Genomic DNA, 17,815 nt, shown 5'->3' with positions numbered 1-17,815 from the left:
CGGCGCAGCGACGAGACTGGCCATGTTTATTGAAGTGTGCGCCTTTTATAAACGCTTAGCGCGTCCCACTCAGACTCAGTGTGAGGGCGGCGCATAAAAGGATGTTCCCAGTAAACCTCCATCTTTATGCTTCCATATTAAGACCTCTGCTTGCAGTCAGTGACTAGAAACACCGTTTATATCCAGACATTGAAACTGAATCCTGCTCACAGATGACAGGCTTGTTACAATGTATCAGTGTGGGTCAAAGTGATGTCAGCTGCTGCACAACGTCGTCTGAACCAAAGCAATCTTTCCCATCCTGCTTTTGTCACAGTGTATCGGTGCAGGTGGAATCTGCCACCACTGATCTGATTGGCTGCTGTGAGTAGAGGAAGCCTTATAAACCATTTGCCTCTTTCCATGGAAGTTTATTCCTGGGCAGGTAAATATTTACAGCGCTGGCACAGCGCCACCATCTGCTTCTCCTCAGCGTTGGCTGCAGATCCCGCTTCCTCAGACTACAGCTGCCAGCGGGCATCACCCAACTCTCCCAGCCGTCTGCTGATGCAGCCTATGAAGATTTCCTGCTCGGCATTCTGGGAAAGCTGGGTGAGCACTGAGATGGCAGCTAATCCTGCGGGCACAGAAGTGGCACCCAGCTTGCCCAGAAACAAGTGTAGAACTTATAAATGAGGCACGAGGCGCAGGGTGAGCTCAGCCTTTATTCCCCCATAACACAAATACAGCAGAGCAGATACTGCACCCAGGAAGGGGCGGTGCCAGAACAAGCAAGGGGTGGGGCACAAGCTGACTCCACCCCACCAGGACGCTTGTCATGTGATCACTGGAGGAGGAGATTCCAGGTTGCAGTCACATGAGAGAACATAGAAAGGCACTTCAAGAACGTTCAACATGGGAAAAACTGCATGGAATTAAAGGGGTGCTCCGCCCTCTGCTGTCTCCGCCCACATGGCTGCAGGTAACCCTCTAGAGGGCGGAGCTCCACTTCCTGCAGAGGTCACCTCCTTCCTTGCAGGTAGAAACAGCAGAAAGTGGAGAAATCTGACGTGATGCTGAAGACAAACTTTAGGGTCGGGGTTGTCCAGGGTTAGAGAAACATGGCGGCTTTACTCCAAACACAGCGCCACCCTTGGCCGTAGGTTGTGTCTGATACTGCAGCTCAGCTTCCACTCACTTCAATGGGGCAGAGGTTTAATCCCACACACAACCCTATGGAAAGCAGCCATATTTCTGTAACCCTGGACAACCCCTTTAAGGACACTCCTAGCCACCCAGACAGGATTCTTCAGTATCTGGAGTTCCCCTTTAAGGTCACTGCTCTGACAAAGTGCCTACACAAAACATACATGGGACGCCTAAGACAGAGCATGCTGGGATATCTGTAATCCGTCATTAAGGAGTCTCTAGTACGTGACTTCTAGCGCCCTCTTCTGTTTACTTGTTGGCCTTTATGAACACCATGGAAGACCGTGCAGAAATCATGTTGTCGTGCAGCTCAGGGCGAGTTACGTGAAAAGGAGGAAGAGCAGAACCCGGGCGCCATCCAGTGATTTAGCCCCGCACACCGCCATGTCCATATCATCAGGAGGGGCACATACTTAGTGTTTCAGGGTCCAGTCCTAGAATGTGACGTCAACTCATAGAAACCGAGAAATAGAAGGGTTAACAGCGGCAAGACGTGAACGTAGGGACCACAGCCAGGGCGTCGTGTACACAGGGACCACAGCCAGGGCGTCGTGTACACAGGGACCACAGCCAGGGCGTCGTGTACACAGGGACCACAGCCAGGGCGTCGTGTACACAGGGACCACAGCCAGGGCGTCGTGTACACAGGGACCACAGCCAGGGCGTCGTGTACACTGGGACCACAGCCAGGGCGTCGTGTACACTGGGACCACAGGCACACATCTCAGCAGATCAGCCGTCCGTGGAGCTGGTACAGCTGCTCAGGCGTCAGGACGAGGCGGTGGATTTGCCCCTGGCCCGGCTGGCAGGGAAGGGTTACCTTACCGATGAACACTGTATCTTCTCTCTTCTCCTCTTTGGCCTGGAGAAGAAGAAAACAGAAGATCTTGAGAACCTGTGGGGGTGTTTATGAGGAGCCACCAGGAGGCACATATGTACCATGTGCATGACACATGTCTACCTGTACACGACACATACAGGCCATCCACCTGTAGACTCAGGCTCCAGCCTTGTAGACTACCACATAGAGAGGTGTACACTAGCGCCCCCTGCATGGTCAGGTAACACTCACCTTAATAAAGTCTGATGATGGGAACGTAGCAAAATCTGTTGGGACGTTCGCTCCGGGGCACTGGGAGACAGTCTCCTTCAAGACTTCATCCTGCCATTAGGAAAGGAAATACAGTGAGAGAAGTAATACAGCAACACTAGAGTTATGTCATCTCTCGGAGGGGACCCCCCGCTGCTCCAGTCCCTCCCTCCTCGGAGTGGACCTCCCCGCTGCGCTACGGTCCCTCCCTCCTCGGAGTGGACCTCCCCCCTGCTACGGTCCCTCCCTCCTCGGAGTGGACCTCCCCCCTGCTACGGTCCCTCCCTCCTCGGAGTGGACCTCCCCCCTGCTACGGTCCCTCCCTCCTCGGAGTGGACCTCCCCCCTGCTACGGTCCCTCCCTCCTCGGAGTGGACCTCCCCCCTGCTACGGTCCCTCCCTCCTCGGAGTGGACCTCCCCCCTGCTACGGTCCCTCCCTCCTCGGAGTGACCTCCCCCCTGCTACGGTCCCTCCCTCCTCGGAGTGACCTCCCCCCTGCTACGGTCCCTCCCTCCTCGGAGTGACCTCCCCCCTGCTACGGTCCCTCCCTCCTCGGAGTGACCTCCCCCCTGCTACGGTCCCTCCCTCCTCGGAGTGACCTCCCCCCTGCTACGGTCCCTCCTCCTCGGAGTGACATCGGTGATGGTTGACACCCACCTTGAGCTTGTCGATGGTGTCACTCAGAGCCTGCAGCCGGGCGGTCTGCTCCAGCAGCTGGGTGGCTGGGTTACCTGCATGTGGAGAGGTGAATACATGGATATGGCTCTACAGCCCTTGGTCACCCACCCCCTCCCCCACAGCAGTACTTACCACCCTTCTTGTGTGTGATGTCTACGACCTTGGAGTTGGCACTCATCTCCTGCAGGGTGTCCAGCAGCTGGCTGGTCTTGCGGTACAGTGTGCCAGTCATGGCCTCCTGACGGTCTTTGGGAAGGGTCAGTTTGGGGATGGTGAGTGGAGGAAGTGCAGCTAGCTCTTCCTTCATGCGTTTAGCCTGGGGGAGGGGAGAGCAAGGGGCGTTATTACAGGCGGCTCAGTGCAGATATCATCACTTCTATTAGTTTATAAACTCTTGGCAACAATTCTTACTGCCCCCATTGGGGGATAAGCGGTACTACAGGGGTTTCCAAAACCGATCCTGTATTTACTTGGGGTCCTTAAATTAGGGAGGCGGGTTGAAAGGCACCAGCTCCTCCCTCCAGGCCTGCAGCGCTCACCTTCAGCCGGTTGTTCTCGTGTTTCAGGTGCTTCATGGAGAGGCGCAGAGTATCGATCTGCTGGAGCAGCAGCGGGGAGTCCTTCACCTGCACCGGGCCAGAGCCGTTCAGCATGGACTGGTTGGCTGGTAAACCTGGTACAAGGCAAAGAACAGTCAGAGGGCAACCAAGGGGAAAGGTGCAAAGGAAACCATCAGGATGCAGGGTGGGAGAGGGGCTACACTTCCTGTAGACATGCACTTGTGTCTGGTTCCTGGGAAGACTATGAGCACACAGGAAGGACACACTGCACTCAGCAGGGGTGCTGCATGCACAAAGCGGGCGGTAAGGAAGATAAACCGCAATACCGCATACAATCATGCTGCGTACTTCACGTCTTACAAACTGGGTCATACTTAGAACAATACTTGGTTCTCATAACAAGGGGTCTTATACTCTAGACACATCCGAAGCTGCAGCCAAAAGCAAAATACAGCAAATGCTACTCCATAATTCATGAGGCGTCCAACGCTCCAATCCCTGGAGTAGAAGAATGACTGCAGCTCAGGGGGTCACAGAAGTAACAGTATTGTGAATGCAGCTCTGGATGTAACTAGTGTATAAGACACAACATAACATATAAAGCATTATACACAGATGTTACTATGTCATCCCTTTATGTAGCCCCATTACTGAACACGTCTGATACACATCCCCGAATAGCCCTGCTGCACCTGCATTGGATGCGACAGGAGGATGCATGCAGTACTATACCTCTCTGCTCTTCCTCTATCATGTGCAGAGAAGTGAGAGCCGCCCCGGAGGAGGTCAGCGGGCGACAGAGGGAGAGAAAGGGCGATCATTAAGAAGAAACGGCGTCCACAGCCCCACCACCCCCCCAACCAGGAAATCCTGCTAACCTCCAGCAATACCCGACAGAACGGATGCCACACTAGACCCCGGGGATCCGCGCAGCCCCTCGATGGTACGCTTGGACTGGTTGGTCAGCCGCTGACGAAGCTCCGCCTTCTCAGACTCCAGCTGATCGATGTCGGCCTGCAGGGCGTCCATGGTCTCCTCAAACTCCCTGCAAACGATAACAAGGCACAAAGCTTCATAAACCGATCCCGGGAATCCCAGAGATCACCACTGATCTGTTACTGGGAAAGCTGGGTGACAACCAACATGGCCGCCATTACACTGCAGTGGTCACACAGCTTTCCTAGAGCTGTGATATCAGGCGAGACTTACTTCTCCTTCTTCTTCAGCAGGGTCTGAGTCTCCTCCAGTTTCGTCTGGATCTTTTCCACGCGGTCGTCCGCCTCCTTGGAGGCGCTGTCCAATTTTTTCTCCAAAAGACTAAGTCGCACGTTGGCTTCACTCAGCTCCTCGCCCTAAGAGCGTCAATATGAAACTTCATTATCCAGCATTGCGCAGCATCACGGGACAGGGTGGGGTGGGGGTCGGGTCTCCAAACGCTCCCCCGGGCACCGCGGGACGGGGATTGGGTCTCCAAACGCTACCCCGGGCATCGCGGGACGGGGTGGGGTCTCCAAACGCTCCCCCGGGCATCGCGGGACGGGGATTGGGTCTCCCGATGTTATTGCAGGACATGCGCTGTTGTCCAGGACTCACCTTTATCTTGAGAGACTTCTTTAACTCTTTAATGACCGTCTCCCGGTCTTCTAACTTCAATCCTAATCCTTCAGCATCTGTAATCTCGGCTCGCAGGGCGGCTCCTCGCTGCTCTACAGGAGGAGGAGACTGGAAGGAGAGGGCAGGAATTGTGTGAGTGACGCCCCCTATGGATAAGCTCCTCCTAAGCAGTTACCATAAGCCCCTCCCAGTAGTGTCGCCACACACCTTGCTCTGTGGCTTCTCAGCGTCGTACTCTCCTTCCTGCATGGCGGTGGCCATCTTGTTCATAGTAGCGATCAGGATGTTACACGACTGGCGGAGGCACTCGTGGGGGTTGCTGCCCTGTGTGCCATAAATCTACAAGTACAAGATGATGTCAGTGTGCGCCAAGGTGTAAATAAAGTTATTCTTGCCGTCCATTGGGTGACAGGCTCTCGCTCCTCACCTGTTCGGTGGCTTTGAAGGCCACATCCTCTAGTTTTAAAGCCTGCAGTCCCTCATTCTCTCCAAGAGGGGCAAGCATCTGTGCCCCGGCGGCTGCCACCTCCTGGAAGACTGCCACCACGCACTTCAGATGTTTACGGCAGTCTAAGAGAGTCTCGGAAACCTGCAAGACAGGAATGAGGAGTTACCCCCGGGACTGCGACCGGCTCAGGATTAAAGGGGAGCTCCGGCACAGACACTTTATAATGGGCTCACTGCACCCCGTCCAGATGTGGTCGGCATTCTCTATCGAGGTCACGTGACCCTCTGCCTGGAAAATATCTCCATTTCCTCTGACATCTTGTGCACATTTAGTCCCTTTCCCCTCTATAGCCTGCAACATCCTGAGAGCAGTGCATGATGGGAGAATGGGTGGGAGCACTGTGCTGTATTGCTCATGTGCAGTTCAGAGTGCCGGTAGCTTTAGCCGACTTTATCTGGCAGTCTGAGTGACAGGGAGGTTGGGGTTAGTAAGCTGGGGGAGCCGGAGCAGAGCCGCGGGAGCCTGCGCGCCGGAGCAGAGCCGCGGGAGCCTGCGCGCCGGAGCAGAGCCGCGGGAGCCTGCGCGCCGGAGCAGAGCCGCGGGAGCCTGCGCGCCGGAGCAGAGCCGCGGGAGCCTGCGCGCCGGAGCAGAGCCGCGGGAGCCTGCGCGCCGGAGCAGAGCCGCGGGAGCCTGCGCGCCGGAGCAGAGCCGCGGGAGCCTGCGCGCCGGAGCAGAGCCGCGGGAGCCTGCGCGCCGGAGCAGAGCCGCGGGAGCCTGCACGCCGGAGCAGAGCCGCGGGAGCCTGCACGCCGGAGCAGAGCCGCGGGAGCCTGCACGCCGGAGCAGAGCCGTGGGAGCCTGCACGCCGGAGCATAGCCGCGGGAGCCTGCACGCTGGGGAGAGGGCAGTGCTGCGGGACCTGCAAGCTGGTGGTGGTGGTGGGGGGGGCATGGCAAAGCTACAGAGCTGGCCTATAAACAAGCACTATATATGCTGTAAGTTGTGGGTAAGTGTCTGTGGTTGCGTTTACTGTGAAAGATGCATTTACACACAGCGGGAGATCAGCGGCTGCAGGGATGGAGGGGGTATGGGTTACGCTGCACCTCCTAGATTTCAGCACTTTCAGACGTTGCATTTGGTGCCCGAAACAAACCCTTAAGGACTCGGCCTATTTTGGCCATCGGGACGCAAGAATTTTTTTGGGATTTTCATCTAAACTTTTTAAAAGCCACAGCTGTATTCTCCATCGGCGCGGCCGTACGAGGCTCGCTTTTTGCGCGGCACGCTCTAGTGTTATTGGTACCATTTTTCTGTGCATATAATGTAAAAATTGTATTTATTTTTTTTGAGAACAGGAAAAAAAAACAAAAAAAAAAAAACATCAATTCGGCCACGGTAAAGTTTTTTCCTCCGGGGTAATCATGCAGCATAAATGACAAGACATTATTTTCTGCAAATCGGTACGATTACAACAAAACCAAAAATACTATATATTTTTAGCTTTTTCGACTTTTACGCAACATAAACAGTTTTCTTTTGGAAAATACAATTCTTATTCCATGGCCGCGTTGAAGATCCATAACTTGTTTATTCTCCCACGGACGGCGCTCTGACCAGCTGAATCTTTTATTTGGACCATTTTGGGGTACATACGGCCCCTTTGGTCACTTCTCTTGCCTTCTTTGTGTAGACCAAGCATTCTGCCTTCTTTGCCGTGCAGGATGAATCGTGTGCTCAGTGTATAGTACAGGGACGGACACGATGGTATCGGATATGTGGGGGTTTCTTAAATTCTTTTTTGTTTTTTTACAGAAATAGAGGAAAAAGAGCTAGAGGGGCTTTGTTATTTATTTTCTACCCTGTTGATGTCCCTGTAGGTACCTGGACCATAGCAGCTATGATAAGGCATTGCAGAACTTCTGTACTGCTGTGCCTTATCACTTGTAATAGCCATAATACCATGGAAAGCGAGAATGCATATATCTGGTGTTCTGTTGCCATGGCAACCGATCCGCCCTCTGCGATTACATGCCTGGCATGTAGGGGGTTAACAGTGGCGGTTGCTGTCTTTAGGTACCCCAGCTGTTGCAGCGGTAGGCTGGCTATCGGTAACAGCCGGCTCCTGCTGCAGGATGGCGTGGGCTCAGCTTCTAATCCAGCGCCGTCCACAGAGCACAAGTTAAGTACCACCCTGCCAGGACGTAAACTTACGCCCAGTGACGTTTAGGGGTTAAAGGTGGCACGCAAGCAATGTACATACAAGAGCAGGAGGCAGCGCTGTAACAGCAAGAGAATGAAAGAAGGAACGCATAAGACACACAGATCTGTATCCCGTCAGCGGTGGAGCTCACCTGCGGACCGAAGCTGAGGGCTGCTGGTATTCCGGCCGCCTCTGTGCCAGGCATCCGGCGCCGGATCTTCTTGCAGAACTGGCGGATGTCGCTGCAGGAGGTCTCCAGGTCCTTCAGCAGGATGGCAAAGTCTGACTTCTCCTGACCAGACTGAGGGACATGGGCAAAATATGTCAGTGCATAGTGGTAGTTGTATGGTAGCAGTAGTGGTGGTGTAGTGTGGTAAGTGGTGGTGTGGATAGTAGTGGTAATGGTGGTGGATACACGGATAGTAGTGGTAATGGTGGTGGATACACGGATAGTAGTGGTAATGGTGGTGGATACACGGATAGTAGTGGTAATGGTGGTGGATACACGGATAGTAGTGGTAATGGTGGTGGATACACAGATAGTAGTGGTAATGGTGGTGGATACACGGATAGTAGTGGTAATGGTGGTGGATACACGGATAGTAGTGGTAATGGTGGTGGATACACGGATAGTAGTGGTAATGGTGGTGGATACACGGATAGTAGTGGTAATGGTGGTGGATACACGGATAGTAGTGGTAATGGTGGTGGATACACGGATAGTAGTGGTAATGGTGGTGGATACACGGATAGTAGTGGTAATGGTGGTGGATACACGGATAGTAGTGGTAATGGTGGTGGATACACGGATAGTAGTGGTAATGGTGGTGGATACACGGATAGTAGTGGTAATGGTGGTGGATACACGGATAGTAGTGGTAATGGTGGTGGATACACGGATAGTAGTGGTAATGGTGGTGGATACACGGATAGTAGTGGTAATGGTGGTGGATACACGGATAGTAGTGGTAATGGTGGTGGATACACGGATAGTAGTGGTAATGGTGGTGGATACACGGATAGTAGTGGTAATGGTGGTGGATACACGGATAGTAGTGGTAATGGTGGTGGATACACGGATAGTAGTGGTAATGGTGGTGGATACACGGATAGTAGTGGTAATGGTGGTGGATACACGGATAGTAGTGGTAATGGTGGTGGATACACGGATAGTAGTGGTAATGGTGGTGGATACACGGATAGTAGTGGTAATGGTGGTGGATACACGGATAGTAGTGGTAATGGTGGTGGATACACGGATAGTAGTGGTAATGGTGGTGGATACACGGATAGTAGTGGTAATGGTGGTGGATACACGGATAGTAGTGGTAATGGTGGTGGATACACGGATAGTAGTGGTAATGGTGGTGGATACACGGATAGTAGTGGTAATGGTGGTGGATACACGGATAGTAGTGGTAATGGTGGTGGATACACGGATAGTAGTGGTAATGGTGGTGGATACACGGATAGTAGTGGTAATGGTGGTGGATACACGGATAGTAGTGGTAATGGTGGTGGATACACGGATAGTAGTGGTAATGGTGGTGGATACACGGATAGTAGTGGTAATGGTGGTGGATACACGGATAGTAGTGGTAATGGTGGTGGATACACGGATAGTAGTGGTAATGGTGGTGGATACACGGATAGTAGTGGTAATGGTGGTGGATACACGGATAGTAGTGGTAATGGTGGTGGATACACGGATAGTAGTGGTAATGGTGGTGGATACACGGATAGTAGTGGTAATGGTGGTGGATACACGGATAGTAGTGGTAATGGTGGTGGATACACGGATAGTAGTGGTAATGGTGGTGGATACACGGATAGTAGTGGTAATGGTGGTGGATACACGGATAGTAGTGGTAATGGTGGTGGATACACGGATAGTAGTGGTAATGGTGGTGGATACACGGATAGTAGTGGTAATGGTGGTGGATACACGGATAGTAGTGGTAATGGTGGTGGATACACGGATAGTAGTGGTAATGGTGGTGGATACACGGATAGTAGTGGTAATGGTGGTGGATACACGGATAGTAGTGGTAATGGTGGTGGATACACGGATAGTAGTGGTAATGGTGGTGGATACACGGATAGTAGTGGTAATGGTGGTGGATACACGGATAGTAGTGGTAATGGTGGTGGATACACGGATAGTAGTGGTAATGGTGGTGGATACACGGATAGTAGTGGTAATGGTGGTGGATACACGGATAGTAGTGGTAATGGTGGTGGATACACGGATAGTAGTGGTAATGGTGGTGGATACACGGATAGTAGTGGTAATGGTGGTGGATACACGGATAGTAGTGGTAATAGTGATAAATACAGCAGCAATGGTAATGAAAACTGGTAGTAGTGATAACTGTGGTAAATACAATGATGGTAGTGACAGTGGTGGTAGATACTGTGATCGTAATAATGGTGGTATATACAATGATAGTAGTGGTAATGATGGTGAATACAGAGGCAGCAGGGATAATGATGGGGGTAGTAGTGAAGGGATTGGTGACAGTAAGCACAGTGGTAATGGTGGTGAATACAGAGGTGATAGTAATGGTGGCAGTAGTAGTAATATTGGTGATAGTAGACAGCATAGACATGACTAACAGATGTAACACACGTGTAGGTGGATATTACTACATGCATTTACTTCCCGTTCTCATAGTCGGCGTGACTCACATGTAGGAAGGCGCGCAGTCGGCTCACTTCTACCCCCATACAGTCCAGGGCGCCCTGTGTAAACTGCAAGAGAAAAGGGAGAGTCACCGGCTGCACAAGACACGGAAGACGGGAGAGCCACGGGCCACGGCCCGCCCGCCCCCAGGAGGAGGGGAGAGCCACGGCCCGCCCGCCCCCAGGAGGAGGGGAGAGCCACGGCCCGCCCGCCCCCAGGAGGAGGGGAGAGCCACGGCCCGCCCGCCCCCAGGAGGAGGGGAGAGCCACGGCCCGCCCGCCCCCAGGAGGAGGGGAGAGCCACGGCCCGCCCGCCCCCAGGAGGAGGGGAGAGCCACGGCCCGCCCGCCCCCAGGAGGAGGGGAGAGCCACGGCCCGCCCGCCCCCAGGAGGTGGGGAGAGCCACGGCCCGCCCGCCCCCCGGAGGTGGGGAGAGCCACGGCCCGCCCGCCCCCCGGAGGTGGGGAGAGCCACGGCCCGCCCGCCCCCCAGAGGTGGGGAGAGCCACGGCCCGCCCGCCCCCCAGAGGTGGGGAGAGCCACGGCCCGCCCGCCCCCCAGAGGTGGGGAGAGCCACGGCCCGCCCGCCCCCCAGAGGAGGGGAGAGCCACGGCCCGCCCGCCCCCAGAGGAGGGGAGAGCCACGGCCCACAGCCTGCCCACCCCCAGAGGAGGGGAGAGCCACGGCCCACAGCCTGCCCACCCCCAGAGGAGGGGAGAGCCACGGCCCACAGCCTGCCCACCCCCAGAGGAGGGGAGAGCCACGGCCCACAGCCTGCCCACCCCCAGAGGAGGGGAGAGCCACGGCCCACAGCCTGCCCACCCCCAGAGGAGGGGAGAGCCACGGCCCACAGCCTGCCCACCCCCAGAGGAGGGGAGAGCCACGGCCCACAGCCTGCCCACCCCCAGAGGAGGGGAGAGCCACGGCCCACAGCCTGCCCACCCCCAGAGGAGGGGAGAGCCACGGCCCACAGCCTGCCCACCCCCAGAGGAGGGGAGAGCCACGGCCCACAGCCTGCCCACCCCCAGAGGAGGGGAGAGCCACGGCCCACAGCCTGCCCACCCCCAGAGGAGGGGAGAGCCACGGCCCACAGCCTGCCCACCCCCAGAGGAGGGGAGAGCCACGGCCCACAGCCTGCCCACCCCCAGAGGAGGGGAGAGCCACGGCCCACAGCCTGCCCACCCCCAGAGGAGGGGAGAGCCACGGCCCACAGCCTGCCCACCCCCAGAGGAGGGGAGAGCCACGGCCCACATCCTGCACACACAGAAGACGGGAGAGCCAGGCCTACAGCCTACACACAGAGGAAACATTGATTACACCGCACTCCGGATAGGAGGCACCCAACACCACTGCCATGGATTACACCACAGGAAGGACGAGACACACATGCTGAAACACTCATCCGATCCCCCCACAACATATCCGGCTGCAGGCTCCATCACCACTCAGTGCTGTACGGATGACGGACGGAGGCTCACCTTGATGTGGTCGAATAGCTGCATGGTGCAGTCCTCCTGCTGGTCAGCCAGGTGGATGCTGTACAGGTGCTGCAAAAGGAAAAACACCACCAGGTTAGGAAACTGCACAGTACATGGTCCTGCAGGGGGCGATCGGTCAGTATTGGTAGCCTGTTACACTGTTACATCCCTTTTATTAGCAGACTGTTAGGATATACAGTATATAGTGACTACACACTACCTGGTAATACTTGATGGCCTTGGTGAGGGGCTCCACGTTGACCGTCTCGTCCAGCTGATCCTTGTGCAGTAGTTCAATGAGGAAGTCCAGCGATCGCTCGTGCACGCTCATCTCTGGGTACAGCATCCCCACCTTCTTGTAGACCTCCACGCTGCATTTATTCAGAGCCCTGCGGACAACAGCTAATGTACCGAGTCCGGAGGGGCCAACCACATACCCCCATTATTACACACTCAGCCATTGGCTGACATCATCCTAAATGTGGGCAGCAAATAATGCTGGCTTGTCACTATGTAAGCTGAGGATGTGCGGCTGACAAATGCTGACTGGATGGGGATGCTGATCGTATTCCGTCCCCATACGAGGGATGATCTGCCACATTACCGAGTGCTGATAGACATGCTACACTGTCAGTCTGCACTAGTTAACAGCACTAAACTCTACCCATAGAGAATGCCTTTAAGACTCCATCGCTACTCCATACATTGTATGAGATCTCAAGGAGAAACCAAGAGTCATCCTGCCACCTTGTGGTAGAAGGTGGAGACTACAATCTACAGAAAAAAGAAACTGACAAACTGGTTATTACACTGCACTTTACTGTACAGGTACTTCATGCGCACAAAAACGCCAACGGATCCCCCTTATAGTTTGCTTGTCTGATTAATTTATAGATAAATAGTGGAGTCACTGTGTACATACATTACTTATCCTGTACTGATCCTGAGTTACGTCCTGTATTATACTCCAGAGCTGCACTCACTATTCTGCTGATGGAGTCACTATGTACATACATTACTTATCCTGTACTGATCCTGAGTTACATCCTGTATTATACTCCAGAGCTGCACTCACTATTCTGCTGGTGGAGTCACTGTGTACATACATTACTTATCCTGTACTGATCCTGAGTTACATCCTGTATTATACCGAGGAGCTGCACTCACTATTCTGCTGGTGGAGTCACTGTGTACATACATTACTTATCCTGTACTGATCCTGAGTTACATCCTGTATTATACTCCAGAGCTGCACTCACTATTCTGCTGGTGGAGTCACTGTGTACATACATTACTTATCCTGTACTGATCCTGACTTACATCCAGTATTATACTCCAGAGCTGCACTCACTATTCTGCTGGTGGAGTCATTGTGTACATACATTACTTACCCTGTACTGATCCTGACTTACATCCAGTATTATACTCCAGAGCTGCACTCACTATTCTGCAGGTGAGTCACTGTGTACATACATTACTTATCCTGTACTGCTCCTGAGTTACATCCTGTATTATACTCCAGAGCTGCACTCACTATTCTGCTGGTGGAGTCACTGTGTACATACATTACTTATCCTGTACTGATCCTGAGTTACATCCTGTATTATACTCCAGAGCTGCACTCACTATTCTGCTGGCGGAGTCACTGTGTACATACATTACTTATCCTGTACTGATCCTGAGTTACATCCTGTATTATACTCCAGAGCTGCACTCACTATTCTGCTGGTGGAGTCACTATGTACATACATTACTTATCCTGTACTGATCCTGAGTTACATCCTGTATTATACTCCAGAGCTGCACTCACTATTCTGCTGGTGGAGTCACTGTGTACATACATTACTTATCCTGTACTGCTCCTGAGTTACATCCTGTATTATACTCCAGAGCTGCACTCACTATACTGCTGGTGGAATCACTGTGTACATACATTATCCTGTACTGATCCTGAGTTACATCCTGTATTATACTCCAGAGCTGCACTCACTATTCTGCTGGTGGAGTCACTGTGTACATACATTACTTATCCTGTACTGCTCCTGAGCTACATCCTGTATTATACTCCAGAGCTGCACTCACTATTCTGCTGGTGGAGTCACTATGTACATACATTACTGGTCCTGAGTTATATCCTGTATTCTTCTCCAGAGCTGCACTCACTGCTCGGCTGGTGGATTACATTAGTTATCTTGTACACGGGCAGAATAGCGAGTGCTGCTCTGACTATATAGAGCGCCGCAGCGGTTTTGCACGTTCCCCCTATATGATGGGTACGCAGCTCTGTGACAGCCACTTACTGCTCATATTTGTGTAGTGTTGCCTGCAGGAGGCTGAGTGAATACACCAGACCAGCGGCAAAGCTCATCTGCTCGCCCACGGCTCCCCTCATGCCCGTCTTCTCTTCACTGGCCTCGGACAGCTCAAACTTCTCCTGGGCCTGCTTACTGATGAGCTCCGCCTGGGGGGAAACAAGGACTCCTCAACATCCCCGTATAAAGATGTGTGATGGCACCCACAGCATTACCCTCCAACTGAAACCACTGAGTCACACTGAACAGGCAAGTGCTCGGAAAACTGGGCGACAACCAATATGGCCGCACTACACGCCTCAGCCTGACCTTGCAGATGAGTCTTGGGATGAGGAGCAACACCAGGATGCAGTCATGGTCTCCTCCGTGGCGCAGGAAGCTGTCAGGCATGAAGGAGGTGAGGAGGGACACGTGGCGGTTTGCTTGGTTGACCTCCATCTTGCGCAGTTCCATCTCAATGGCCTAAAGGAAAACCATCATTAACCCCTTGATGACGCAGCACTAAACCCCGCCCCCATTTTAGTTTTTCTCCTTTATTTCCCCACCGACGTCGCTGTGTGAGGGTTGTGCTGTACTTACCGTATAACATACTGAAAAAGTGTTAAAAAATTCTAAGTGGGGTAAAATAAAAAAAAAAATTAAAAATCAAAATAACGACATTCCGCCATCTTTGGGCGCGTCTTGTTTCTTCGGCGCGCACACTGCTACACGGATGACCTGATACAGTCAGTATGATCTACGATACCAGTTTGGTTTTTTCGCTGTACTACTCATATTTTTTTAAAGACATTTAATTTTTCACATTTTTTCTGCCGCCATCTTCTGCGCACCATAGCTTTTATATTTTTCCGTCTACGCAGTAGTGCGGGCCTCTTTTTTTGCAGGACACCCTGTAGTTTACGTTCGCACCATTTCAGAATACATACAACGTTTTGATCGCATTTTATTGCGTTTTTCCTGGAGGCAGGGTGACTGAAAAAGTGCAGTGCTGGCGTTTTGTTTTTTTTCTTCGGACGACGTTCACTGTGCGGGGTACTTTGATCAGACTTTTACGGACGTGGCGATACCAAATATGGATTTTTGTTTTAGGATTACGATTTTTTATTATAGATATGGCAAAATAACTATTACTAATTGTATAAAAAAAAAAAAAAAGTTAAAAACCTTACTTATCTGTTTTTTACGGATTTTTTTTTTAACACATCCCCTACCCCAATGCTTTGATCGCTCCTGCAGTGTGATAACTACAATCTGACAGGCAGTCTATCAAGCCACCCCCCGGGGATGGCTTGGCTTGATAGGCAGTCTGCGAAGGCAGCCCTTGGGCCCTACAGGAGGACCCCAGCTGCCATGATATCCACAGGGTTCCCTACGTTTAAATGCCTCTGTCAGAATGGACAGCGACATTTAAAGGGTTAATAGCCTGATCGGCAGTGCAGCTGATTGCAGCTATTGCCCGCGGGTGTCAGGTCGCCCCGTGATCTCTCTTCATACATACCCCGACGCTGCAGGACGTAAATGTACATCATATAGCGGAAGGGGTTAAATGCCACGTCCTAAAACGGCACTGACCCAGGACAATCTCCCGCAGGCTCCTCCTACCTTGGCGTGGGCTTTAGTTTCAGCAAACTTGATCTTAAAGTCAAACATCTCGGGGGACGGCTGCTGCTCCTTCTCCACGCTGGCTTCCTGCTGGTTGCGGAGCTCTCGGTTCACTTCCTGCAATAGATGAAGCCATGTCAGTTGTAGTCTTCGCCTTCAGGGGGCGTGCTGCGATCAGGTCTGTGCAGGTCACCTGTAGGTGGGCAGTCAGGTCCCGGTACTTCTTGATGGTCTGCTGGTAATCCGCCACCGTCTCCTGAGCAGCCTCCACGCGTTTCTCAGCCTCCCGCACTCGGGCGTTTGCCATGTCCAGCTGCTCACGCAACTCCAGCTCCGTCTCACGGGCGTTCTCCTGCAGCTCATCGTTCATCTCATTGATGGCTTCCTGGAGCATAAAATATCAGAAAGCTTATAGGGGCTCTCCACTGACCCGCCAGGGAGTTTACAACCAGCACAGAGCTCTCCGCTGACCCACCAGGGAGTCTACAACCAGCACAGAGCTCTCCACTGACCCGCCAGGGAGTCTACAACCAGGACAGAGCTCTCCAGTGACCCGCCAGGGAGTCTACAACCAGGACAGAGCTCTCCACTGACCCGCCAGGGAGTCTACAACCAGGACAGAGCTCTCCGCTGACCCGCCAGGGAGTCTACAACCAGGACAGAGCTCTCCAGTGACCCGCCACGGAGTCTACAACCAGCACAGAGCTCTCCGCTGAACCGCCAGGGAGTCTACAACCAGCACAGAGCTCTCCGCTGACCCGCCAGGGAGTCTACAACCAGGACAGATCTCTCCGCTGACCCGCCAGAGAGTCTACAACCAGGACAGAGCTCTCCGCTGAACCGTCAGGGAGTCTACAACCAGGACAGAGCTCTCCGCTGACCCGCCAGGGAGTCTACAACCAGGACAGAGCTCTCCGCTGACGCGCCAGGGAGTCTACAACCAGGACAGAGCTCTCCGCTGACGCGCCAGGGAGTCTACAACCAGGACAGAGCTCTCCGCTGACGCGCCAGGGAGTCTACAACCAGGACAGAGCTCTCCGCTGAACCGTCAGGGAGTCTACAACCAGAACAGAGCTCTCCACTGACCCGCCAGGGAGTCTACAACCAGGACAGAGCTCTCCACTGACCCACCAGGGAGTCTACAACCAGGACAGAGCTCTCCGCTGATCCGCCAGGGAGTCTACAACCAGGATAGAGCTCTCCACTGACCCGCCAGGGAGTCTACAACCAGGACAGAGCTCTCCACTGACCCGCCAGGGAGTCTACAACCAGGACAGAGCTCTCCACTGACGCGCCAGGGAGTCTACAACCAGGACAGAGCTCTCCACTGACGCGCCAGGGAGTCTACAACCAGGACAGAGCTCTCCACTGACGCGCCAGGGAGTCTACAACCAGGACAGAGCTCTCCGCTGACGCGCCAGGGAGTCTACAACCAGGACAGAGCTCTCCACTGACGCGCCAGGGAGTCTACAACCAGGACAGAGCTCTCCACTGACCCGCCAGGGAGTCTACAACCAGGACAGAGCTCTCCACTGAAGCGCCAGGGAGTCTACAACCAGGACAGAGCTCTCCACTGACGCGCCAGGGAGTCTACAACCAGGACAGAGCTCTCCACTGACGCGCCAGGGAGTCTACAACCAGGACAGAGCTCTCCACTGACGCGCCAGGGAGTCTACAACCAGGACAGAGCTCTCCGCTGACATGTCATGGAATAACTAACCAGGACAGAGTTCTACATTGCTGATTTCATACCAGGTCAGTGACCGTCTCACGCAGTTCTCGGACTCTCTCCTCCAGGTCCAGGTTCCTTTCAGTCAGCGTCTCCACCATTTCTTCAGCTCCCAGAGCAGCATCAACCTAAACAAAGACAAAATATATTCTCTACCATACATGTGGGAGAGCCTGAGAGGAAGAATTGATCAAAGGCCATCAGTAGAGGGAGTAGTCAAGAAACTGGGGACCTA

General features: G+C 53.5%; 1 protein-coding gene across 7 annotated transcripts in view; it reads right to left on the bottom strand.

The window, feature by feature from the left end:
• Window positions 1–686: 686 nt before the first annotated feature.
• Window positions 687–17,815, bottom strand: part of LOC136572371 (dynactin subunit 1) — a 97,694-nt gene continuing 80,565 nt past the window's right edge. For 5 of the 7 annotated variants that reach the window (XM_066572884.1, XM_066572885.1, XM_066572888.1 and 2 more), the window contains 20 exons: window positions 17,604–17,708; window positions 16,045–16,236; window positions 15,852–15,968; window positions 14,559–14,711; window positions 14,238–14,398; window positions 12,158–12,326; window positions 11,938–12,006; window positions 10,467–10,529; window positions 7,930–8,079; window positions 5,558–5,719; window positions 5,338–5,469; window positions 5,110–5,238; window positions 4,726–4,868; window positions 4,395–4,561; window positions 4,249–4,263; window positions 3,496–3,629; window positions 3,089–3,272; window positions 2,936–3,009; window positions 2,261–2,350; window positions 687–2,050 (listed from right to left, as the gene is read on the bottom strand). In XM_066572884.1, coding sequence (XP_066428981.1) covers window positions 1,913–2,050; window positions 2,261–2,350; window positions 2,936–3,009; window positions 3,089–3,272; window positions 3,496–3,629; window positions 4,249–4,263; window positions 4,395–4,561; window positions 4,726–4,868; window positions 5,110–5,238; window positions 5,338–5,469; window positions 5,558–5,719; window positions 7,930–8,079; window positions 10,467–10,529; window positions 11,938–12,006; window positions 12,158–12,326; window positions 14,238–14,398; window positions 14,559–14,711; window positions 15,852–15,968; window positions 16,045–16,236; window positions 17,604–17,708 — 2,547 coding nt within the window. In that variant the 3' untranslated portion in view covers window positions 687–1,912. The remainder of the gene's footprint in view (window positions 2,051–2,260; window positions 2,351–2,935; window positions 3,010–3,088; window positions 3,273–3,495; window positions 3,630–4,248; window positions 4,264–4,394; window positions 4,562–4,725; window positions 4,869–5,109; window positions 5,239–5,337; window positions 5,470–5,557; window positions 5,720–7,929; window positions 8,080–10,466; window positions 10,530–11,937; window positions 12,007–12,157; window positions 12,327–14,237; window positions 14,399–14,558; window positions 14,712–15,851; window positions 15,969–16,044; window positions 16,237–17,603; window positions 17,709–17,815) is intronic. The other 2 variants (XM_066572887.1, XM_066572889.1) reach the window with 1 other exon arrangement.

The sequence above is a fragment of the Eleutherodactylus coqui genome, chromosome 7 (assembly GCF_035609145.1).
Source record: "Eleutherodactylus coqui strain aEleCoq1 chromosome 7, aEleCoq1.hap1, whole genome shotgun sequence".
NCBI classification, from domain to species: Eukaryota; Metazoa; Chordata; class Amphibia; order Anura; family Eleutherodactylidae; genus Eleutherodactylus; species Eleutherodactylus coqui.
This window is presented reverse-complemented; position numbering and strand designations above follow the sequence as displayed.